Genomic DNA, 25,272 nt, shown 5'->3' with positions numbered 1-25,272 from the left:
TTTAAATTCTTATGTACTTACGTAAATTATTCAAAATTTCTCGAAAATTAAATCTATCCCTATTGTTACTATCATGCATGCTCTTCTAATAAAAAATTAAGTTATAATTTTAACAAATTCTAAAAATAGAAAATGACCATGCAAACCTGCAAAATAACCTAAAAAGCTTCCTCAATGTATTCTTAGAAGAATAAAAAAAAAATATGCAGCTGAGTTTAAAATTTCTCTGTTTTTTTTTTCTTTCATTCTTTTCTTTTAGCATTGCACTTTACCACCAACCAACCTATGATTTCCCTCTCTTTCTTTTTCCCTCCAAACAAAAAACACCAAGAAAATTTCTCATTTCTTCAAGAACCGCCAAGAAAATTCTATAATGAGAAAACCCACCGTCTTTGTCTTACGACATTTGCTATTCTTCTCCTTCACCTTCTTCGCCACCATCGTCCGCTCACAGCAAATTCCTCGCCAAGGTAACTCATTTTCTCACTTCATTTCCGTCTGTTTCTCGAGATTTTAATTTTTTTTTTCTCTTTTTATTCACTCAAACCAAACATTTTCTCACCTGGGTTCTTGTTATTTTGACGTGAAATCTCACGGGCAGAGGCCAATTACCGGAGTTTTGTAATCAACGCGACTCGCTTCCCATCCGAGGAATACTTCGACTACATCATCGTCGGCGGCGGTACGGCCGGGTGCCCCCTGGCGGCGACCCTGTCACGTGCGTTCCGCGTGCTCGTCCTGGAGCGCGGCGGAGTACCTTACGGCGACCGAAACGTGATGTTCCAAGAGGGTTTCTTGACGGTGCTGGCCGACGCCGACGCGTACGACTCGCCCGCGCAGGCCTTCACCTCGGAGGACGGCGTCCCAAACTCCCGCGGCCGTGTTCTTGGCGGGAGCAGCGCTGTAAACGCCGGCTTCTACAGCCGAGCAGAGGAAGGCTTCTTCGCCAACTCGGGCATTAACTGGGACCGCAAAATGGTCAACGATTCCTTCGAGTGGGTGGAGAGGAAGATCGTGTTCAGGCCAGAGCTCAAGACATGGCAAATGGGGGTTCGAGATGGGCTACAAGAAGCAGGTGTCGACCCCTATAATGGGTTTACGTTAGATCATACAACGGGGACCAAGATCGGTGGCACCATATTCGACAGTTTCGGGAGAAGACACAGTGCTGCCGATCTTTTATTCTACTCAAGACTAAGCAACCTCAAAATTGTGGTGTATGCAAGTGTGGAGAAGATCCTTATGGCCTCGAACAGTTATCCCGGTTCGCACAAATCAGCAACCGGAGTCGTTTTCAGGGACAGAAGAGGAAGGTGCCACAACGCCATGGTGAGAGGAAACGGTGAAGTACTGCTCTCCGCCGGAGCAATCGGTACTCCTCAGCTGCTTATGTTAAGTGGGATTGGTCCAAGAAACTACCTTTCCTCATGGAGAATCCCGGTCGCCCATGATCTTCCCTACGTGGGAAAATTCTTCTACGACAATCCCAGGAACAGTATCTCAATCGTGCCGCCAATGCCTTTAGAACAGTCACTGATTCAAGTGGTGGGAATCACTCCCTCCGGTGCTTACATCGAAGCAGCCTCAAATGTCATCCCTTTCGCCGCCCCAGCCCGAACAGTCTTCATCCGGACCCCATCTTCGCCGCTCTACCTCACCGTGGCCACGCTCATGTCGAAGATCAACGGGCCCTTATCGATTGGCTCGTTCTCGCTAGCTTCCACTGATGTTAGAGTCAACCCCATTGTTAGGTTCAACTACTTCCACAACCCTGTGGACTTGGAGAAGTGTGTGAATGGGACTCGGACCATTGGAGATGTGCTGAGGAGTAGCTCCATGGATGAGTTCAAGTTCAGGGATGGGCTTGGCAATAGGGAGTTTCGATTCATTGGGCCTCCATTGCCGGCTGATCAGTCCAACTTTGAGGTCATGGCAGATTTCTGTAGAAGGACTGTTAGTACCATTTGGCACTATCATGGCGGATGCCTAGTTGGGAAGGTGGTCGATGGTGATTTCAGAGTCTTTGGTATCAATTCGCTGAGAATCGTCGATGGTTCGACGTTTGTGGTTTCGCCGGGGACTAATCCTCAGGCTACTGTTATGATGCTTGGAAGGTAAGGAAAAGTCTCATTTTTTGGTATTTTTATAAGTTTAGTTTCATATAAAATATGTATATTTATTTATACCAATTGATAATCTGATTTTTTTTTCTAAATATTTTAAGTTTTTAATTTTTTTTTATAACATCTTGATTGTCAAAACAGATAAAAAATTACCCTTGTCTTAATTTTGGTCACAATTAGTACTAAGTTGGACTTGAATTTTAAATTTTGTAATTTTGTTAGTTTTAAATTTGTTTTATTTTGGGATTTTAATACTTATTAAAGTTTTATTAGTTTAGTATAAAATAAGATTTACATCATTTTATAAACTGAATTTTCGCTAAATATAACTTTGTCTTTCATTTTAGTCAAAACTTAGGACTAAAATATTGATAAAAATCCTAAAATATCAGTTAATTAAATTATAAATAAATGAATTATGTATTTATATTTGAATTTTAAAATTTGAGTTTCGGTAATTTTATTTTATTTTGAATTTTTTTTGTTTGTTTGACTAGAATTATGTTAAAAGATGATCTTTGGTGTGTTTTGACAATCACAATGATAGTTATGACATTTTTCAAAATTTAAGATTAAATATGGTATTAATTTGCTTGTTTTTTCTTTGCAGATATGTTGGTTTAAAGATAATCCGAGAAAGAATGAAAGGAAAATGATTTGAGTTTTTCTTTTATTTTAAGTTTTTTAACTCAGCTTTGAGTACTTTTGATTTGGTTGGTTCTTTTTTATTCTTTTATTCTTTTAGGAAAAGAAGATTGGAATGATGTAAATGTTAATGTAAATGTAGTACTACTACTTCAAATGCTCTTAACATGTAACTCAAAAATTTTGACCTTTTGCCACTATTTAAATATTAGGGTTTAATTAAAGGGTTTATATTTTTTTGGACCCTGTGTTTTGTCCTATTACTTGTTTGGACCCTGTGTTTTGATAAATTACTTTTTGGACCCTATATTTTGTAAAATTGTTAAAATAAAACCCTAAACTCAATTTTGATGAAGAAAAAATTGAATATAACAACACAATTTTTAAGCAAAATGATTTTATTTTTGTTCTTAATTGTTAAGTTTGGTCAATTATTTGTGATTTTAGTTAAGAAAATATTGACCAAAATCGGATTTCGGGTTATATTTTAACTATTTTACAAAATATAGGGTCCAAAAAGTAATTTATCAAAACACATGGTCCAAACAGGTAATGGGACAAAAAATAGGGTGAAAAAAAGTATAAACCCTTAATTATATCTCTTTTTCTTTCAATTATTGATATTTGTTGCTATTGTTGTTTCTTCTTTCTAAAACCAAATATATGATTAGTCTTGCTGGTGGGGTTACAAAAAATTATGAAAGGTAACTTATTAGGTCACAAGTGTTGATTGGATCATGGAAGGCTTGGTTACCAAGTTTTAATCGAGAATAGGGTACCATACGGTGTTCAACATAACTAATGCAGTATGCAGTTATTGGTGTATTTTAATATCGTTTTTTTAATTTTAATCTCAAACTACATTAATGACTGTGTGAAACTCGATATTGAATTGTATCAATCACTCTATGGCACGTTATATAGTGTTGAGTATCATTAGTATACCATAGCAATATTCATTTTCAAAATGAAGGTAGATTTTAGGATAACAAGTTAATTAGATACCCTTAATTTGCAATTCAATGAATGTGATATACAATAAGTTATTGAAAATTAGTAGAAAAACCTTTAAAACATCAAAATTATACATCTCTTTTACAACACTTGACATTTGTACAACAAAGTGTCAATTGTATATATAATATTATTTTATAAATAATATTTAAAAAAATCTATTTTCATCAATAACAATTAGTCTTGCATACATCCTCTACTAATTAAGAAATAAATAATTAAAATACAATGAATACATACTATTTAATATAGTGAGAAGATAATACAATAATTGAATGAATTACTAATAAAGAATTATTCAAAGAGTAATGAATACATTCTCTACTAATTAAAAAAAATATTCAAAATGATACATTTATAATAATAATATGGATGTCATTTTTGTTTTAACAAATTATCCCAAAATAGATTTTCAAGCATGGATGAGGTCAAATAAACTTGAATATAAAGTATTGTACTTGTTTTGTGCACAAAATAATACTAGTAACAAATGATTATATATATATATATATATAGGGTAGGTAATTATTTGGTACTTTGTGTTTTTGCAAAGTATCAGTTTGGTACTCTCTGTTTTCAATAATGCTCATATGGTACCCTGTATTTTAAAATCGTACATATTTGGTATCCTAAACTCAAATTTAATTAATAAAATTTTATCAATTTAATCAAACTGCTGTCAATTATGTAAGTTACAAATTTAAATTTAATTACATAATTACATATAACTGATGACAGTTTGATCATATTGACAAAATTTTATCTATCAAATCTGAGTTTAGGATACCAAATATGTACGATTTTAAAATACAGGGTACCATATGAGCATTATTGAAAACAAAAAGTACTAAAATGATACTTTGTAAAAACACGAGGTACCAAATGAATAAATTCCCATATATATATATAAATTAGATGTATAATTTGAAAGGAAAAACAAAAGAGGAGAGGAGAGGAGAAAATAGAAAATTGAATAAATGATTGTGTAATGTGTATTGAGTTTATGAATAAATAAAGGATAAAATTTGGTGGGCAGATTTGTTTGGACTGAAAATCATATATAAAAACAATTATAAGGATAAAAAAGTGAGAATCAAAATTATAAGTTTGATGTCTCAGTTTGTGTGTAACTAAGAAATAGGTATTATATCTGACAAAAAAAATTATATTTCTTGAAATGGGTATTATATTATGCCAAAAAAAAAAAGAAATAAGTATTATATTATTAAAATAACAAATAAAATTAGGAGTATTAATTTTAAATAAAGTATTATTTGTTTTTTTAATGGAGTATTAATTGTTTATTGATAATTTATAACGGGAGAAAAAATTGTATAAAAAATATGTTAATTTAAAAAGTAGAGCTATCTGAGTTAGAGTATCTCGAATAGAGTGCAGAAAATGTGGTGCATTATTATATTTAGAATATTTTAATAAAAGTAGTATGTTGTTCTAAAAAGTACACTAAATTTGGCACAAGATATATCATGAGCAAAATTTGGCCAAGGAATAAATGACACATTTGTATTTATTATATTGAGACTAATTTATTAATTAACAATTAATGACTAACCATATTATTTTTTTTTATTCACTTTTTCTACAATAAAAAATTAAATTTTTTTTGTATATTAATAGATATTAAATAAATTTTATTGAAATTTTTTGTTAATTTGCATTTTGTGCATTGTAGCATAATTATAAATATTGAGCGAAATATAAGATTGATTAATTTTTTGTGCCAAATCTAACACAAAATTTACCTATTGCGTTGAAATAATCTCATGGTAAGCATTTATAAGGATAAATGTTATAATTTTCCATCATTTTTCAACCATAATTTTCTTTTGGAAAACTTTCTGCCACCCCTCAAAATTATTGTACACAATTATTGTCCGAATGAATGATTGTTTTCTCAAAATTTAGCAATTTTTTAAAGAAAAAGAAAATTGAAGGTTCATGATTAAAATGCGACCAAATCAAATATAGATCTAAAATGCTAAAAAAAAATACAAATATCACAAGGACATAACTTAGATAAAACTAAGTCAAATAAATGGTGAGCAAACTAAATATTAAATCGACAATTAATATTGAATCCGCCGCCCAAATCAGAAAGTAGAAAAGTATCATAATCTAATTTTATCATTTTAAAAACTTAAAAATAGTGGAATTTACAAGAATAAGTGATTAGTAAGATGTTTTTAAAAATAAAATTCAAATCAGTAATATAATTTTGTGTTATCAAAAACAAGAAAATCACGTTTTCTCTAATTCTAAATCATTGTATCTTAAAATCCTACAAATCTATCATTTTTTTATATTTTTAGATTACCTACCAATCACATATTGAGTTTTTTAAAACCCAAAAACAGTTATCAAATACTGAACCAATCACATTTTCAAAAACATATTTTCAGACTATTGTTGACCACGATTTTGGCCAACTGCGAGTAGACGCAAAAACTACAATAAACCTTGAATAGAAGATAAATGAGACAAGTAATTTTATAGTGGTTCAGCCCAAATTCGTTGGTAATAGCCTAATCCACTTGAAATTGTAATATATTAGGTCCACACTTGAGATCTGATGAGCCTGAGTCAACTGAGTTTCTTAAGTGTAGGTGAAAAAATACAATATTTATCTCTCTAAACTCCCAGTAAAAATACTTTCAGAATCCGATCCTCCCAAATAATGCCCTGAGTCATTTATTTATAAAAATTCTTTTAGGGCTTGCAATGCGAGTTCTAAAAAAATTATTTGCGAGCCCTAAAAAACTTCCGTTTTTAAGGCTCTCAAATAAAGGACTCGCGCTCTGCGAGTCTTAAAAACGTTTTTAGTGCTCGCTCTTTTTTGTAGAAGTGTGTAGTGTTGAGTACCATTAGTATACCATAGCAATATTCCTTTTCAAAATTAAGATAGATTTTAGGATAACAAGTTAGATACCCCTAATTTGCAATTCAATGAATGTGATTACTCTCTTTATACAATAAGTTACTGAAAATTAGTAGAAAAACCTTTAAAACATCAAAATTATACATCTATTTTACAACACTTGACATTTGTACAACAAAGTGACAACTGTATATATAATATTATTTTATAAATAATAGTTTTTTTTTAAAAAAAAATCTATTTTCATCAATAACAATTAGTCTTGCATACATCCTCTACTAATTAAGAAATTAATAATTAAAATACAATGAATACATACTATTTAATATAGTGAGAAGTTAGTACAATAATTGAATGAATTACTAATAAAGAATTATTCAAAGAGTAGTGAATACATTCTCTACTAGTTAAAAAAATATATTCAAATGGTATTGATACATTTATGATAATGATATGGATGTCATTTTTGTTTTAACAAATTATTCCAAAATAGATTTTTCAAGAGACTCTTTTAGTGCACCATTTAAAGTGCATCTTATTCTTATTATTTTGTTTATAGATGTTGTTCGGTAACATTTAAAAAAAATATTTTTTTGTTTAATTAATTAAAAGTTTGAAAATTAAACATAAAATGTGTTTGATAACTTTATTTTTATTTATTATTTTTTTAAACTTTAATAAAAATTTATTAAATTTTGAAAATAAAAAATTTTCGTTTTCAAATATTTTTTAAATAGTTTTCATTTTTTTCTTCTCCTCTTCAAATCAACACCTCATATTGTTAAACAAAAAATAAAAATAAAAGTTATCAAACATGTTTATTATTTTTTGTTTTTAAAACAAAAAACAAAATAATTACTAAACATATTTTTATTTTTTAAAAATAAAAAAAATTATATTTTATGTTTAAAAATTCAAAAATAAAATTTTTACCAAACGGCCCATATATTTTGATGTTTTCATTTATATAAAAATCTATAGAGGACTTGACTGGGATCGGACCCAATGCTATAGTGGTTGAGCCACAATGAAAACATATAGAATTTCAAGGTTGCACATGGTTGGTCCTAGACCTCTCACCTCTCCCACTTTTTTATAATTCAATACAAAAAAAGATTTATATATTTTTTTTATTATGTATTTTGTCTCATTTTAACAATTTTTATTTTATGTTTTGTAAAATGATTAAAATAGAATCTTAAACTCAATTTTGATGAAGGTTAAAAATGAATATAATAACACAATTGTTTTGCAAAATGATTTTGTTTTTGTTTTAAATTGTTAGTTTAGTGAATTATTTGTAATTTTAGTTCAGAAAATTTTGATCAAAATTGAGTTTAAGATTCTATTTGAATAATTTTATAAAACATAGGATCTAAAAAATTATTTATTAAAAAATAGAGTCTAAACAGTTAATCGAATAAAATACAAGATAAAAAAAAAAAAAAGGATAAAACCTAAAAAAAAATATCTATAGTATTTATTCCCATAATATGGGGGACACCATGATTCCCTGACTTTGCAAGTTTATCCACTGATTTTTTTTTTGAGAAAAAACCCCAAGGTTTATCCACTAATTAAAATGACACAAAGTAAATAAAAATAATAATTTATTTTTATTCGTAGTTTTTTATTTAGACAAAAAAAAATTAAAAAAAGTAAAAAAAATCAAATTTGAGCAACACTAAAAAAAAAGACAGAAAACTAATCATTGAGCTTATATACATAGGAACTTATTCAAGTTCTTCAATGTCCCCACCACCTATCACTCCACTTTCTTTTTGGGCTATTAATAATATAATTTTATTTTTTTATTCATGGAAAATAAAGTGCATGCATTGGAGACTAATTTAATCTTATCTAAGTGGAAAAAGGAAAAAAAAAAGTAATGACCTTGAGTAATGACATGTATATTAAAATTATGTACCAAAATATTAAATCTATTAACGTTATTTTTAAAAATAATGAGTATTATCTAAAGCAAATGTGATTGGTTATAAGAAAGAGTAATGATATGTGCACTCAAAATATGCACTAAAATATTACAAACAGTGACGTGTCACTATATTTTAAAACAGTGAGTCTTAATTTTAATAAATGTGATTGGCTAACCTAAATTGCTACATCACTGTGTGTAACGCTTTAGTGTATGTTTTAGGTGCACATATCATTTCTCTATAGGAAAGAGTAAGAAATTATCACGTTAGTTAATATAATATTTTGGTGCAAATTTTAGTACACATATCATCACTCGAAAAATAAAATGAATATGATTAATTGCTAGTATCTATGACATTTGTGCAATGAATATGATTAATTAGTCTTTATTGTTGTTATCTTTTTAAAATAATAAATTAAGCTTATCCCAATTTTAAAGTTTATTTTGTGGTTGCAAAAAAAAAACCTCTTCTTTGACATAAAATCATTTACTTCCTATAATTTTAGAGAAATGTCAAAATTCATCGTACTTACCAACAATACTAACTACTCTAGCATGATTGACTTTATTATTATTTATTATTTATTATTTGTTTAAAGCATTATAATTTATACAAATATAAACAACAGAATTTATAGTTGCACCGGGACCTAGAAGAAAGTGACTCAAAATATAAAAAATTAATCATAACATAAGGATAATTTTTATACAAATGATAATGGTTTAAGGGGTGTTTTTGCAACATAAAGAAAATATAGAGAACAAAACTAAACAAGTTTAAAAGTTTTGAGAAAAAAAAAACTGCAATTTATGTTTATCCTACTTTTTATAGTACAAAAAGTGCAATTTTCTTGAATAGCTAATAGTTTTGATATAATGATACAATAGAATTTGGTTGAAAATTAATGATGAATGTTGGGATTATTCTAGAGCCTAAAGTGTGTTCGGATGGTCAAGTTGGACATTTTTAAAGAAAATTGTTAAGAGACACCAGTGGTGTCCAATACCATAAAAAAGTGTCGTATTACTATTGGTGAAATTCAATATCATATTCTACATATTTTAATTTAATAATCAGAGAATTGCGAAGATGTACTATTGGTGCCCAACACCACAAGTAGGTGGCATACTACTATTGATACAATCCAATATCGAGTCCTACTTATTTGAATTTAATAAATATTATAGGGTATCACTAATCAATCATGGAGTGCACCTCATATGATATTGGACACCTTAATGTATCAAATAATAACACTCTAATAATTATTATGGGATATCGTTAATCAATTATAGAGTATCACATTTTGCAGTGTTAGACATCTTAAAATGTCAAATAACAACACTCTTGCTAGGAGCACCTGACGACTATCAGTCCTCAAGAAAATGGATTAGAGCAAATCAAGTGGGTGGTTAGTATTTCTACCATTTGTTTCATTTTATGACAAGGAAACAAAATCTTCCACCAACCAAAAAAAAAAAAAAAAAGTAAACTTCAAACCTCATTAAAATTTTCAAACAACAACAAATCACTTCAAATAAAGTAAATGTCATACCATAGTACACTCAAGTAATTTAGTGATACCACTTGATAATATTTTATACATAAATATAAATAATGCATATGAAAGGACCAAAACTAAAGCAACATAAAGCCCCATGCATCTTCCTTTCTAGTAGGGTAGGTGCATTATTATTATTATTATTATTATTATTATTATCTGAGGCTGTAAAAAAGAATCTGACTGACACCACTCACACACAAAAAAAAAATTAAAAACCCAAATATAAACCTTAAAAAAAAATAGCTAAATTTTTGGTACCCTGTATTTTTACAAAGTATCATCTTGGTACTCTTTATTTATAAATAATGCTCATTTGATACCCTATATTTTGAAATCGTACATATTTAATACATGCATTTTAAAACTGTACATATTTGATATCCTGTATTTTAAAATTGTACATATTTGGTACCCTAAACTCAAATTTAATTAATAAAATTTTACTAATTTAATCAAATTACTATCAATCATATGAGCTACAAATTATATATACTTGCTGATAGATTTGTCATATTGACAAAATTTTATCAATTAGGATACAAAATGTATATGTTCTCAAAATACAGGGTACCATATGAGCATTATTGAAAATAGAGGATACCAGAATGATACTTTGCAAAAACAAAGGGTACCAAAAGAGTAAATTCCCAAAAATAAATAATATTATACTTAAGGGTATTTGATATGTGGTAAAGTGAATGTGAGAATGAGAATCTAAAACACTTCCAGATTCAAATATTTAGGGGTAAAGTTAATAATTTTCGTGGGCTCCACATGTATTTTAAGGGTAAAGTGAACTATTTTATACACTTAAGTTTAATATTATCTCCCTTCTAAGTTCATCTACATTTTCCAAAAACAATCAACTACTCAAAATAAACACTCTTTAGTTTAATTATATGTTTTTTTTTCTAGGGTTTATACATTTTTAGACCCTGTGTTTTGTAAAATAATTCAAATAGGCCCCTAAACCTAATTTTAATGAACAAAAAACTGAGTATAACAACACAATTCTTAGGCAGAATGACTGTATTTTTGTTCTGAGTTGTTAGTTTGATAAATTATTTGTGATTTTAGTTCAAAAAACTCTGATCAAAATCGGGTTTAGGGGTCTATTTGAAATATTTTAGAAAATACAAGATCCAAAAAGTAATTTGTCAAAATACATTGTCCAAAGAAGTAATGAGATAAAAGATTCAATAATCACTTTTTTCTATTATTATTATTGTAAAAAAGGATCTGACTGACAACACTCACACAAAAAAATAAAAATAAATAAAAAACCCAAATATAAACCTTAAAAATAAATAATACTATACTTAGTGTAATTATATGTTATTTTTTTTTCTGTCTTTTGTAAAATATATTTATCCATGAAAATTGGAAATACTATTACTACTTTTACTCTTATATATACCAACTAATTTTCTCATTCTCTTCTTCCTTATTTACACAAAACAAAGAAAAGAATTAACGATCTGAAATATCAATCTTCAAAAATGGCTTTGTCTGCCAAACCCAAGATCTTCTCATCTTCTTCTTCTCTGTTCATCTCCCAATCTTCACAATCTTCATCTTCATCATCATCAAAATCCAGTGCTCTTTCTTTCCTCTACAACTCATCATCATCGTCATCAAAACCCTCGATCGAATCCCTGAAGCACCAACGACGAAGCTCTGTTCATGGCGGAATCAAGAGCGTGCTCAAAACGACAGCACCAGCAACCAAAACGACACCGGAAAAGGACTCCTCCAGCTCCTTCTCCAACTACCCAGACATTTCCAGACCGACCATCTTGGTCTCCGAGAAACTTGGAGAAGCCGGTCTCCGAGTTCTGCGGGAGTTCGGCCACGTGGAGTGCGTGTACGACATGTCGCCGGACGATCTCTGCGCCAAGATCTCGGCCTGCGACGCCTTGATCGTGAGAAGCGGCACCAAGGTCACTCGCGAGGTTTTCGAGGCCTCCAAAGGGCGGTTGAAGGTCGTCGGAAGAGCCGGCGTCGGGATCGACAATGTGGATCTGGCCGCCGCCACCGAGTTTGGTTGTTTGGTCGTCAATGCTCCCACCGCCAACACCGTCGCCGCCGCCGAGCATGGGATTGCGCTCCTCGCCGCCATGGCTAGGAACGTTGCTCAGGCCGATGCTTCCATCAAAGCCGGTAAGGATATGAAATAATTATTTAGAATCGAGAATATACTCTGTCCAAAATTAGTATACTAATTATTATTATTTTTATTTGGCAAAATGATTTGTACCTTAGTATAATTTTAATAATTTTTTTAAAATAATTTCTTATTACTTAGATAATTAGTAAAAAAATTTGTTATATAATTGAAAAATTCAAAAAGCCCTCAAAAATTTTAATTAGAAAACTAGTCAAATTTTAGATAAACATTATTTTATAAAAAATTATTAAAAGTAAATCATAAGACGAATTCACTTAAAAATATCATTTTCACTGATTTCTATATTATTATTATTTAGGGGAAATAATAATTAATTATTAGTTTTGTATTTTTGAACATGGTGACCTGAGATTAATTAGGAAGAAATTTGATGATTTGTTTAATTAATTAATTTTTGTTCAAATGATTTAATTACTTTCTGATTTTTTGTATTGTTGGGCATGTGAATCGAGTTGTTTATTCATCAATTTTTTGGAGTTTTTTCAAACTTTGTTGGTTCTTGGGAATTTTATATTGATTATAGATACAAGGGTGCACATTTTCATCAATTACACATCTATGTCTTTCTAGCTAGAAATTTTGGTCCTTATTTTCTTTTACTTTATTTTGTCTGAGTGTTGATTCGCAGCCTACAAATCATTAATCTAATTTAATATTAGATCCCATGTATTAATTATTTTATATTAAAAATATGTAAGATTTACCAATTATTATATAAAAATAGTGTCCAATAATAATTCTCGATTTTTTCCTGGGTTGGTAACCTTTATTTTATGAAAAATGCTAAAGACGACCTTAAGATGTCTACTCTATATTGTTATTAATTTTAGCTATCACATATTTCAATTAATTAAATTTAAATTTAAATATATGAGACCTAATACTAAATCGTAACCGAGAACCGAGGGAGAATTTGTTTCAAGGGGGGCTAGAATGTAAAAATAAATGAGAGGGGCCAAGTTCATATTATATAAAAAATATAATATATATTTTTAAAAAAATAGTATGTTCCTTCGGCCCTGATCGAACCAATGACGATATGTCACATTCTAGGGTATTGGACATCTTAGAGTTACTTATAGCCTTTTATTTTATTTATTTCATAAGTAGAAATTTGATCCATATTTTAAAAATAAGTTACTCTAGGAACATTTTTTTTATATAGGGTAGGTAACTATTTAGTACCTTGTGTTTTTACAAAGTATCATTTTGGTACTCTGTGTTTATAATAATATTCACTTGGTACCTAGTATTTTGAAATCGTACATATTTGGTACCCTGTATTTTAAAATCATACATATTTGGTACCCTAAACTCAAATTTATTTAATAAAATTTTATCAATTTAATCAATTATATAAGGTCAAAATTTAAATTTAATTACTTAATCACATATAACTAATGATAGTTTGATAATATTGACAAAATTTTATCTATCAAATCTGAGTTTAGGGTATAAATATGTATAATTTTAAAATACATGGTACCATATGAATATTATTGAAAACAGAGAGTACCAAAATGATACTTTGCAAAAATATAGGATAGCAAATGAGTAAATTCCCTTTTATATACCTAATGTGGACATACAATGATATCACATCTTTTTTAACCTCACAAGAGTTTTGAAGTGGACCATATGACTTATTATGAGTGATTAATAATATTGCTAGATTCTTGTGTGTAAAAACAAGATACACGCCTTTTGTTTTTATTTTATTTTATATTATAAATATCAAAATATGTATTTTTTTTAATTTTGAATTTTGACTCCAAACTTGTGGTAGGAAAATCCATATAATGGTTGTTGAAGAATAAATGGGCCCAGTTATTAAATTTGGAAAATAAATGTAAATGGTTAGGTGTAGAGTTATTGATCTCATAGATAAAACTTATTGACATGTATAAATTGATATATAAGTTTCCTCAAAAAAATTGATATTATATGTTTTACAAATATATATTATTTTATTTTTAAGTAGGTGACAACAATTCAACATGCTACTATAGTTTAATTTCAATATTTATGTTATTTATTCTCCAATTTTATTTTAAAAAAAAAATAAATGGTCAATAATATATTAGTTTCATTCATATTAAGTCGTTTTCCTTTTTACTTCAGAAGTAGGTATGAAAATGATGTTTCGAGAAAATAAAATAAAATTAGGTGTGATCATAGAAATGGCATTAATTGGATGCTTTTGAACCGACAAAATTCAATATATTATTATGTAAATATAAATATTTTAATTAGTACAAAATTATATTACATGTAATAAATAAGATGTAAATATTTTTTTTAATCACCAACTAATCTTTGATTCCTATGTAATATGGGTTGACCGTTGACCATGAAAAGTATAATATAAAGTAGTTGCAAGTTGCTCAATAAATATCAATCATTATTGATTTGATCATCATCACGCTTGAATCTTAAGAGATCTATATCTAATAATTTAGTTGTTTTGTTTGGTTGTGCAACTTGTTCTTGGAAAGTTAATATTCTTCTAGGAGTGTTTAACATTACTTTGATACAATATAAGTTGATTTTTGTGATTTAATATGGATTATTAAATATTTTATTTTAAATTAATATATATGAAAATTAGTGAAATGTTAAGGGAACTAGTAGTGCCCAACCCAACATTCATCAAAATGATATATAATTATCGGTACAATAAAATAAAATATGAGATTTACCCAATTTAATTTAATAATTAATATTGGGTATAACTAACTCATATATTGTTGTTATTTGACATCTTAAAATGTCTAATTTATATAAGTAATGATATGTGCACTCAAAATATACACCTAAATATTACACACAATAATATGTCAGTTTAGCCTAACTAATCACATTTATTAAAATTTGGACTCCGTATTTTAAAATAGAGTGACACGTCAATGTTTTGGTGCATATTTTAGGTGCACATATCATTACTCAATTTATATATATGTGGTTGGTTTGCGAAACTACTCAATACTTATTAAATTCGTATATGTGAGACACGATATTGAATTGCACTAATATTGATATGTAAATTTCTTGTGGTGTTGGGCACCGATGGTCCCCTCAGCAATCCTCTAAAATTAAGTATTTTTTTAAAAAAATATTTTTTTGTTCTTAGGGTCAAGTATTGCTATTTGATATCTTACTATGCCCAATATATTTGTTACTCTTTGTTTGCTTGCATATAAACTTTATAACAAAGCTTGCTTTTTTTTTTCCTTCTTCAAGAGGACACTTCTTTACACTACAATGATAATAATTAATAGCTTTTGTTGGATTCTATTTATTGATTGATTTTAATAATCTTGAGCAGGAAAATGGGAAAGGAACAAGTACGTGGGAGTGTCAATGGTGGGAAAGACGTTAGCAATTATGGGGTTTGGAAAGGTGGGATCGGAGGTGGCGAGGCGTGCGAAAGGGCTGGGAATGCATGTGATTGCGCACGATCCATACGCAGCTGCCGACAGAGCCCGTGGCGTTGGGGTGGAGTTGGTGTCGTTCGACCAAGCCATTTCCACTGCCGACTTCATATCTCTCCACATGCCTCTCACTCCCACCACCTCCAAGCTCTTCAACGACGATACCTTTTCCAAAGTCAAAAAGGGTGTTCGGATCATTAATGTTGCAAGGGGTGGTGTCATTGATGAAGATGCTTTGGTCAGAGCCCTTGATGCTGGACTTGTTGCTCAGGTAATCGAGTGTGTATTAAGAAAGTTATTTCATTACTGTCTTGATTAACTCTAGCTAATTTGTTTTTGAATTCATTCGTCGACAAAACACAGGCTGCGCTTGATGTGTTCACACAGGAGCCTCCACCCAAGGACAGCAAGCTGGTGCACCATGAAAATGTCATTGTCACACCTCATCTCGGAGCTAGTACAAAAGAGGCACAGGTATATACTAGGGTGTTCATTGGTCGGTTTGAACGGGTTGGGTTGATTTTTTGATAAATACAAATTTATAATCGAGTTGTTACTTTTCAACCTGTAACCTACCCAATTAAAAAAAATTGAAGTTTAAACCGACAATCTGTTTGTTGAAACTTAAAAAAAAAAATTTCTAAAAAAATCATTTTTCACTAATTTTTTTGATTGTTTTATCTATTTTTAGTTTATATTTGTAATTAAAATAATTATTTTTTTATGAAAAAATTTAATTTGAATTTGGTTATATATAATTAATAATTAAATAAATATAAAATTAAAAAAAAACAAACACATTTTTAATTGGACGGGTCGAGTTACATTGGACAAGTTACCACATATTTAAACCCATCCAATATAATAATCGAGCACTTTTGAAAGTTGGATTTTTCGAGTTACATTTTTTACCAATTTTTTCGGATTGTTTTGAGCGAGTTGTTTGGGAATGGTAGGTTTTTGCACTGCCCCCTAATATATACATATACATATATTTATATATATATATATGGTTTATTAAACTTTTTAGCTAAGATGAATATATAATAATGAAATGTATTTCAGGAAGGTGTGGCCATAGAAATAGCAGAGGCTGTAGTGGGAGCTTTAAATGGTGAACTCTCTGCAACTGCTGTCAATGCACCAATGGTCCCCCCTGAGGTAATAAATAAAATCATGATTTGGTCACACTCACTCAGAAGTATATTTTCCTACTTTAAACCAAAGTATTTTTATCTGTATCTGTGTTATATATATATATATATGTTGTTATAGGTTCTATCCGAGTTGGCTCCATATGTAGCTCTAGCTGAGAAGCTAGGAAAGTTGGCAATGCAACTGGTGGCAGGAGGGAGTGGAATCAAATCTGTGAGAGTTGTTTACAAAACAGCCAGAGACCCAGATGACTTCGACACAAGGCTTCTCCGAGCCATGATTACCAAAGGCATCATAGAGCCCATATCAGCCACCATTGTCAATCTTGTCAATGCAGATTTCACAGCCAAACAAAAAGGCCTGAGAATAAGCGAGGAGCGAGTGAGGGTGGATTCGTCCCCCGAGTTCCCAGTAGACTCCATCCAGATTCGAATCTCTGGTGTGGAGTCTAGGTTTGCTAGCTCAGTTGTGGAGAATGGAGAGATAAGCATTGAAGGGAAGGTCAAGTATGGTGTGCCTCATTTGAGGTGTGTTGGGAACTTTGGTGTGGATGTTAGCCTTGAAGGGAACCTGATTTTGTGTAGACAAGTTGACCAACCTGGCATGATTGGCCAAGTTGGGAACATATTGGCTTCACAAAATGTCAATGTGAGTTTCATGAGTGTGGGAAGAACTGCTCTTAAGAGAAAGGCCATTATGGCAATTGGTGTTGATGAAGAGCCAAATAAGGAAACCCTTTTGAAAATTGGACAAGTTTCTGCCATTGAAGAGTTTGTGTTCCTTAACCTATAGAGAAAAATTTTGAGCTATGAGATGGTCAAAATGGATTGTTGGAAATTCCCAATTGAATAAAAGGGTTACTATGTAGAACTATTGTGTGTCTTTAGTTCTAAGGCAAGAGTGCATGTTAGAATTTTTTTTTTTGTGTGTGTCTAAGTGTATTTTTCATTTTTTTTTGGGTGTGTCTAGTGATCTTTTGTAGTATTTCTCCAATAGATATGGGAGGCTTTTGTGGCTATTTTAGTACTATCCAAGTTGAATCAATGTAATTGTAAACAATTACATTTGTTGATTTATCTTTTCTTTGTTCACATCGAATGGTTTATTATACAGAAATGTGTAATAAATCATTACATTTAACTTCATAAGTTAAAAATTAGGAGTGTTCATTGGTCAGTTTGGGCATGTTGGGTTGATTTTTGACAAACTTAAATTTATAATCGGATTGGTACTTTTCAACTCGTAACCACCTAATTAAAATTGTAAACATTTGTTGATTTATCTTTTCTGTGCTCACATTTGCACGCCCTAAATATCCACGGGTTATTAGCGATCTGGAAAAGAGCATAATTCTATCAGCCACGTGAAGGCCACCTACCCGGAGCTACTGTTACAAGTCCCTACCTCTTTAGCTCGGATAGCCAAAGATTTAGTGAGATTACTAAGGCATCGGATCAGCAGTGTGGACACCACGAGCTGAGACTACATCAAGCTCGGGGTACGAGCTTGAGCTGACACCTCCGACCCTTTATAAAGTCAACCACGCAATGTAAACGTGCATATATCAAACATCACGTGTCTACCCCATTCCTGAATTCTCGGACACGCAGCATAAACGTGCGTGTTCAGGTACCCCACGACTAGTTTGGGCCATGCGGCCCATTATCCCCCTTACCTATTGATTAGACCACACTTCAGTGTCAGGTTTTAGGAATTAATCATGAATGTCACAGAAGTGATATGATGGGTAAGAAGGTTACGGGATGACCTCCTTTGCCAACACCCATGTGTCCTCTCCCTATAAATAAAGAAACCGTGGGAGTTGCAAATGGTTGGCTTTTGATTTGTAAAAAAAGACCCTGTACGGAATATCAGAGATATATCAATAATATTGGCTGGTTGATAACTCTACAAAATAGAGTTATTTTACCACTTTTTATGTGCTAATTGTTGCTTAATTCTTGAGTTTTTAATTGATTTAATAAATTTTAAAGTAATTTTGAATTTATTGGGTTTATTTTGATTTTATATATTTTTATATGTTTTTATAGATATTTTATTATATTATGTTGTAATTTAATTATATTAAATTTGTATTGTTAAGTTAGAAGTTAAAAGTGTAATTCTTTTGAACTTAAATGCTATATTAAATTAAGTTATAATCAATATTTTCAAATAATTAATATGATTTATTTATAATTGAAAATATTTGATGGTTATTTAATTTATTTTCATCTTGTAGGAATTATGTTGTATGCTTGAAAAAAGAAGAGAAAAGAAAATAAAAAGTGGCATTTATGAAGAGAAAATAAGCAAATTGTGGCAAAAAAAAAACCATCTCCTTCAGCAGGCCCACGTTGGCCCAGCCTCACAACCAGCCACACGGGCCGCCTGCCCAAGACCCAGACCCGGCCCAGATCACTTGCTAGCTGCCCACCAAAGTCTTCTCCTCAGCCTGCATTTCCATCAGCCTTCACCCCACGCCAACTCTCCACACCGTCCGTACGGGCCCAAGCAAGCCTCATCACTCCAGCAGTTCTCCCACAGCCGCCTGCCCCTTCCTTGGGCCCAAGCTCCAAAGCCTCTGCCAGGCCCAGTGAGCCCAGCTGAAACCGCTTGGCACCAAGCAGCCACCAGCAGCCTAATAGCTGCATTTTCCCATTTTTTTAGCCTAAAATTGCCTAAGTGTACCATTTGTTCGCTATGCTTAAAATGCCACCTTTTACCCATTTTTCTACACACTTTTTACCCCAAAATCATCATCACTCCTACAATTTACCCCTATTTACCATATTATTATTAATTTAATCAATTTACTTAATTTAAATTGATTATTTTAATAATCTCATTTTGGCTATAAATAAGGGTTTTGAAGACCATTTTTTGGGTGCTTAATGTTTTGGTTACCATCTTTTTCTCTCATTTTCTCTCTACCATTCTTTCTTCCATTTGGGTTTTTCAAGAGCATTTTGCAAGTATGTATGTCTTTTATTTTGTAATTTCTACTCTAGTTATGTGCTTCTAATCTTTTTCACAAGATTATTAAGATCATGATGAAGCAACTTGTAACTAGGTAATATTTATGTTGTATGTTGATTTCCCTTGTAATGCAACAAGTTTATGGATTTTTCTTCTTCATATATTTCTTTCATCTTAAATATCTTGTATTTTAGATTGTTAAAACATATTTACACTTTATTCTTCATTAGTGCATAAACATAATATTCTTTGTGTAAGATGTGTCATTAAATTGTACACATCCATGCTTAGAACAAAAATATTATGTTTTGCCTCATAAATAATGTTCATTGATTTATTTGTTATTTCATTAGATTGATTTACACTAAATGCTTTGAAATTATAATTTTGAAAAGTGAAGAAAAATCCTATCTTTTTATAAGAAATTTGTGCTTAAAATTATAAATATTTTTGGAAAATGATAGTTTGATTTATTTTAACTATCACTAAAACTTGGGAATCAATATACTAATAAATATTATTAAACTAACATTTTGTGGATTCTAGTATCTTAATAATCTTTTCTTTTAACACTTATTGTCAAATCATTATTGGTTTATTTTCATTATCTTAAATAACTTTATTTTTCAATCTTTCATTTTATGTTCATAATATTAAAACTCATCAATCTTTGGAACTAGGTTAGAATTTATTACTTTTGATTTAAAATAGTTTTCTTTTTTATTTTAGATAACTCATTTGGGTTCGACCTCGTGCTTACACGAAAACTATTCTATAAATACGATTCGTGCGCTTGCGAGTATAAATATTTAAACATACCCGTTTTGAGTCCATCACTTGTGGACTAAAGAGATTTTAACCCTCGAACCACCTAAAAAAAGTTTTCGAGTTAATATCTTCCTTTAAGATCATTCATCTATTACGGTTCATCATTTAGCACTAATCATTCTCCTTATTCATATAATTATCTGTTGACGAAGAACCGCGTCTACAGTTTAGTGCTTTCGTTGAGAGCTTTTAGATTGGTGCCATTGTAAAAGACCTAACCATGGTGGTTACTCGCTCAAGACATGGTAACGAGACAGACCAACGTGATGGACAGGAGGCCCACCATGCTGCCATGTCCGATGAGCAGAACCCTGAGGTTCAACAGCGATCGGGGAAACAGCCAATGGGCCAAGACGACACTGGAAGTTCGGCTCCCCGACCGCCCAATCTGAACCCGAATTTCTATACGGCGGTAGAAATGGAGAACGCACACTTGAGGAGTCAGCTGGCGAAAGCAAACAAGCAGATTTAAGAAGTTTTGGCCCGATTACCCCCTCTTACAACCGACGCTATCGTCGGAAAGAAGCGTGGTGAGACTCATAAGTCCCGCTGGGGTAATTGGTCCAGGCCAGTCGCACGGTCAGACCCTCAACATCAGATTCTACTCCCACGTCGCACCACCGAGAAATCGCATTTGAGGAACTTCCTATGGCCGAGCAGCAATTCAGCCGATCGGTCCGAACCTCAACTCCTAGCTCACTTCCGCCCTCGAGTGCACCCAGGAGGGCTAGAGGGAGCTCGCGAAGGAGATCCGGGGAGGGCTCGCGACGACAGCCCGCCCCGGCCAGCCATCCTGCACCCCGCTTAGACCGCCGAGCACAGGGAGGATGGTAAAGCGGAGCGGCCGCAACCTAGCTTAATCTGCCCTGACGGGACTAGGATCGCGTCCCCAGTCAGGCATCCTCCTTCACCAATAAGATACCCATCTCCTCCCTGTCCAGTCCGAGACATTCCGGCTCATGGGAGCAGAAGGAGAAATCCTCCTTCCGTCGGACCCTCCCATCGTAGCCAGGCGCCCAGGGACGTCCCAGACTCTCACCCTCAGCGGCGGGTTCTGAGCTTTTCAAATGGAAGTTACTGGACCAGGAGTCATCGAAGTGACATCTCCGGCAGAGACCTATGCCATCGCTTGAGCTCGGCGGAAAGCCCCCAGGCCGCCCCGAGGGGCGACCTCCGAGATCGTCTAGACTCTCAGAGAGACCCAGTTGGAAATGGCAGTCGTGCTCGCCAAGGGGAAGGCCTATCTGAAGTACGTGACAGCGGGAATGTCCCATATAATCTATCTCAAGATATGAGGGACAATAACCCGCCTAACGCGTACCATGGAACCGGAGCTGTTGAACAGCCCCGGAACAACCAAGGAAGTCATGACCAAACCCTTGAGCGTCTGGCTCAGATGGAGGAGCTGCTTGTAACGCCCCAACTCCAGGGACCGTTACGGTGTGCCTTGTAAATAGTGCTAAACTCGCTAATCGAGTCATTTGGCCAAAATCGTGAAACTAAGTATGATTAGCGGTTTAGGGATTAAAAATTTTGGTTAAGATGTAACGTTTTACTATAACGTTTATTATATACGTTGGGATCCCAAAAAAATATAACTTCAGAGTCTATTACAAAAATATATTTACAACAGGCCGTTCTATGCGGCAAAACATGGTTTAACCCTAGTTCCTCTTTAAACCTCGGCCGTGGCGGATGAGCAGCTGCATATGTACACGTCATCACCTAAGCTCTCCAACTCAAGGATGGTCCAGCTTCCTCTTGCCTTTACCTGCACCACATAGCACCCGTGAGCCGAAGCCTAGCAAGAAAACATAACATAGCATGATATAATATCAACAATGATCGTAATAATCATCCAGGACTCTCAGTCCCAAAATAGAAGCACAATGTTGAGTATAACACATCAACCAATGATCATAATAATCACTCAGGACTCTCAGTCCCAATATAAATAGGTGACAGTCGCAACAGTCACAAAAGTGGGTACAGCTCCTTCTTGCCATGTGCCGATAGGGTCACCAAGGCTTAACTGATATGAGAACCTTTCATAAGTTTGAACAAGATAGGTGTATGGCGAATGGTCACCAACATAACCTTCCTCGTGACCATAGAGTCATAGCCTGGGGACAGCACCCGTTAGCCATGTGATGATAGGATCACCAGGCTTAATAAATAAGTGAGCATCTCACTAGCTTTAGCGGAATAGGTGCATGGTGATTGGTCACCAACATAACCTTCCTCCCGACTCTAGAGTCGTAACTATGGACAGTGTCCCCTAGCCATGTGACAAACAGTCACTGGGCCATATGCCATGGCTTTGATCATCTAGTCTTAGACCAGGCAGGCGCTTATAAGTTCATCGACTTTAGGGTTGGTCCAGCATTAATGCCATGGAGCCATTCAACGCTGATATCGATTAGATCCAATCTTCACTCGGCCCTGCGTCCTCGACGCTTATGCCGTTTCTGACCCTCAGGTCAGTGGAACACGACTAGTGTTCAGCTCATTGTTCTTGGAACGACCCAGCATAGAGGAAGTCGGGGTGGAAATCGAGATGAATGACGCCAGACCGACTTGGATGACTCCCATCCTCGAGTATTTCACAGCAGGAAAGTTACCTGAGGAGCAAAATGATGTAAGGAGGGTAATTTACCAGGCTCCAAGGTATACAGTGATAGATGGGACATTATATCGGCGTGGACACTCTTTACCTTTCCTACGGTGTGTTTTGCCAGGCAAGACGAAGACCATCTTACAGGAAGTGCATGAGGGTTTTTGCGGAGATCACACTGGGGGGTAAAACCTGGCCCACTTTGTCAAAGGACTCGATCTCCTACGTCAAAAAATGTGACAAGTGCCAGCGATTTGCTACGGTTGCCTGAGCTCCTCCGGTCGAGCTGAAGATGATCTCGTCCCCGTGGCCATTCGTGATTTGGGGGATTGATTTGGTTAGTGCCCTCCCACTGGAAAGTGAGGAGTTCGTTACGCGGTGGTGGCTATCGACTACTTCACTAAGTGAGCAGAAGTAGAGCCCCTAGCAACGATCACTTCAAAAAGAGTCATCGACTTCGTGGTCAAGAGCATTATCTGCCGGTTCGGGCTGCCAAAGAAGATCGTGTCAGATAACGGAACACAGTTCGATAGCGACCTCTTCACCGAATTCTGTGAGAGACACGACATTGTTAAAAGCTTATCCTCCGTGGCCTATCCACAGGCCAATGGGCAGGTGGAGGCCGTCAATAAGACTCTGAAGGCAAGCCTTAAGAAAAGACTGGACGAAGCCAAGGGAGTTTGGCCAGAACAGCTCCCCTAGGTACTGTGGGCATACTGGACCTCACATCGAACGCCGATCGGTCATACTCCTTTCTCCCTGGCTTTCGGGAGTGAGGCAGTCCTTCCTGTCGAAGTAAAGGTAGCCTCACATGGAGTCCAGGCATTTGACCAAGACTAGAATAGCGAATTGCTCTGCGCGTCCCTCGACCTGATTGACGAAAAACGAGAAGATTCGCAGCTTCAGCTCGTGCATTATCAACCAAAGGTCACTCGTTATTTCAACTCAAAGGTCAAGAAACGTGTCTTTAGCAGGGGCGACCTGGTTCTTAGAAGAGTCTTCCTAGCCAGTAAAGATCCCAAGGATGGAGTGTTGGGACCAAACTGGGAAGGGCCCTACCAAATAACCAAGGTCGTGAAAGAAGGAACCTACAAGCTCGCTCGACTTAATGGAGAAGCAGTCCCACGGGCTTGGAACGCTATCCACCTGAAGAAATATTACCAATAATATCTTTGTAAGGCTTAATTGGAAAGGCCATCTTTTGTTTATTAAGTAATAACAGCTAATCTTTTACATTATTGTATATGTTTTTGGGTGTAAACTCAAGTAACCATGAAAGACCATTTCTTGATTACTTGGGGGGCATATATCCTGGATATAACCAGGTCCAAAAACTTAGAAGTTAATTCAAATTGATTGATCGATGTTTTTCTTAAAAAGCACGAGATATCGACAAAGGATTGACGCAAACTGAGTTTTCAAATTAATATCCTGGATATAACCAGGTCCAAAAACTTAGAAGTTAATTCAAATTGATTGATCGATGTTTTTCTTAAAAAGCACGAGATATCGACAAAGGATTGACGCAAACTGAGTTTTCAAATTAATATCCTGGATATAACCAGGTCCAAAAACTTAGAAGTTAATTCAAATTGATTGATCGATGTTTTTCTTAAAAAGCATGAGATATCGATAAAGGATTGACACGAACTAAGTTTTCAAATTAATATCCTGGATATAACCAGGTCCAAAAACTTAAAATTGAATTCAAATTGATTGATCGATGTTTTTCTTAAAAAGCACGAGATATCGATAAAGGATTGGCGCGAACTAAGTTTTCAAATTAATATCCTGGATATAACCAGGTCCAAAATCTTAGAAGTTAATTCAAATTGATTGATCGATGTTTTTCTTAAAAATCACGAGATATCGATAAAGGATTGACGCGAACTAAG

General features: G+C 33.3%; 2 protein-coding genes across 2 annotated transcripts; both read left to right on the top strand.

Moving 5' to 3' along the window:
• The first annotated feature begins 339 nt into the window (after positions 1–339).
• Positions 340–2,961, top strand: LOC133820894 ((R)-mandelonitrile lyase-like). Its single transcript, XM_062253462.1, has 3 exons — positions 340–470; positions 602–2,114; positions 2,734–2,961. The coding sequence occupies exons 1-3, from the start codon at positions 374–376 to the stop codon at positions 2,777–2,779; spliced, it is 1,656 nt and encodes a 551-aa protein (XP_062109446.1). The 5' UTR covers positions 340–373; the 3' UTR covers positions 2,780–2,961.
• Positions 2,962–11,622: 8,661 nt separating this feature from the next.
• On the top strand, positions 11,623–18,047 carry LOC133821831 (D-3-phosphoglycerate dehydrogenase 2, chloroplastic-like). Its single transcript, XM_062253983.1, has 5 exons — positions 11,623–12,342; positions 15,696–16,072; positions 16,165–16,275; positions 16,867–16,962; positions 17,077–18,047. Exons 1-5 carry the CDS (start codon positions 11,682–11,684, stop codon positions 17,746–17,748), a joined length of 1,917 nt encoding a protein of 638 aa, XP_062109967.1. The 5' UTR covers positions 11,623–11,681; the 3' UTR covers positions 17,749–18,047.
• The last annotated feature ends 7,225 nt before the right edge of the window (positions 18,048–25,272 follow it).

Source organism: Humulus lupulus, chromosome 3 (assembly GCF_963169125.1).
Source record: "Humulus lupulus chromosome 3, drHumLupu1.1, whole genome shotgun sequence".
In the NCBI taxonomy this organism is placed as follows: domain Eukaryota; kingdom Viridiplantae; phylum Streptophyta; class Magnoliopsida; order Rosales; family Cannabaceae; genus Humulus; species Humulus lupulus.
Note: the sequence above shows the minus strand (reverse complement) of the source record. Positions and strands in the feature narration are given on the sequence as shown.

Bases quoted from the DNA above. Each gene is read 5' to 3' on its own strand.
- LOC133820894 (XM_062253462.1), top strand. From the start codon at position 374: ATGAGAAAACCCACCGTCTTTGTCTTACGACATTTGCTATTCTTCTCC. The intron at 471-601 runs GTAACTCATTTT...TCTCACGGGCAG, and splicing joins ACAGCAAATTCCTCGCCAAG to AGGCCAATTACCGGAGTTTT. The intron at 2,115-2,733 runs GTAAGGAAAAGT...TTTTCTTTGCAG, and splicing joins ACTGTTATGATGCTTGGAAG to ATATGTTGGTTTAAAGATAA.
- LOC133821831 (XM_062253983.1), top strand. From the start codon at position 11,682: ATGGCTTTGTCTGCCAAACCCAAGATCTTCTCATCTTCTTCTTCTCTG. The intron at 16,073-16,164 runs GTAATCGAGTGT...GACAAAACACAG, and splicing joins ATGCTGGACTTGTTGCTCAG to GCTGCGCTTGATGTGTTCAC. The intron at 16,963-17,076 runs GTAATAAATAAA...ATGTTGTTATAG, and splicing joins CACCAATGGTCCCCCCTGAG to GTTCTATCCGAGTTGGCTCC.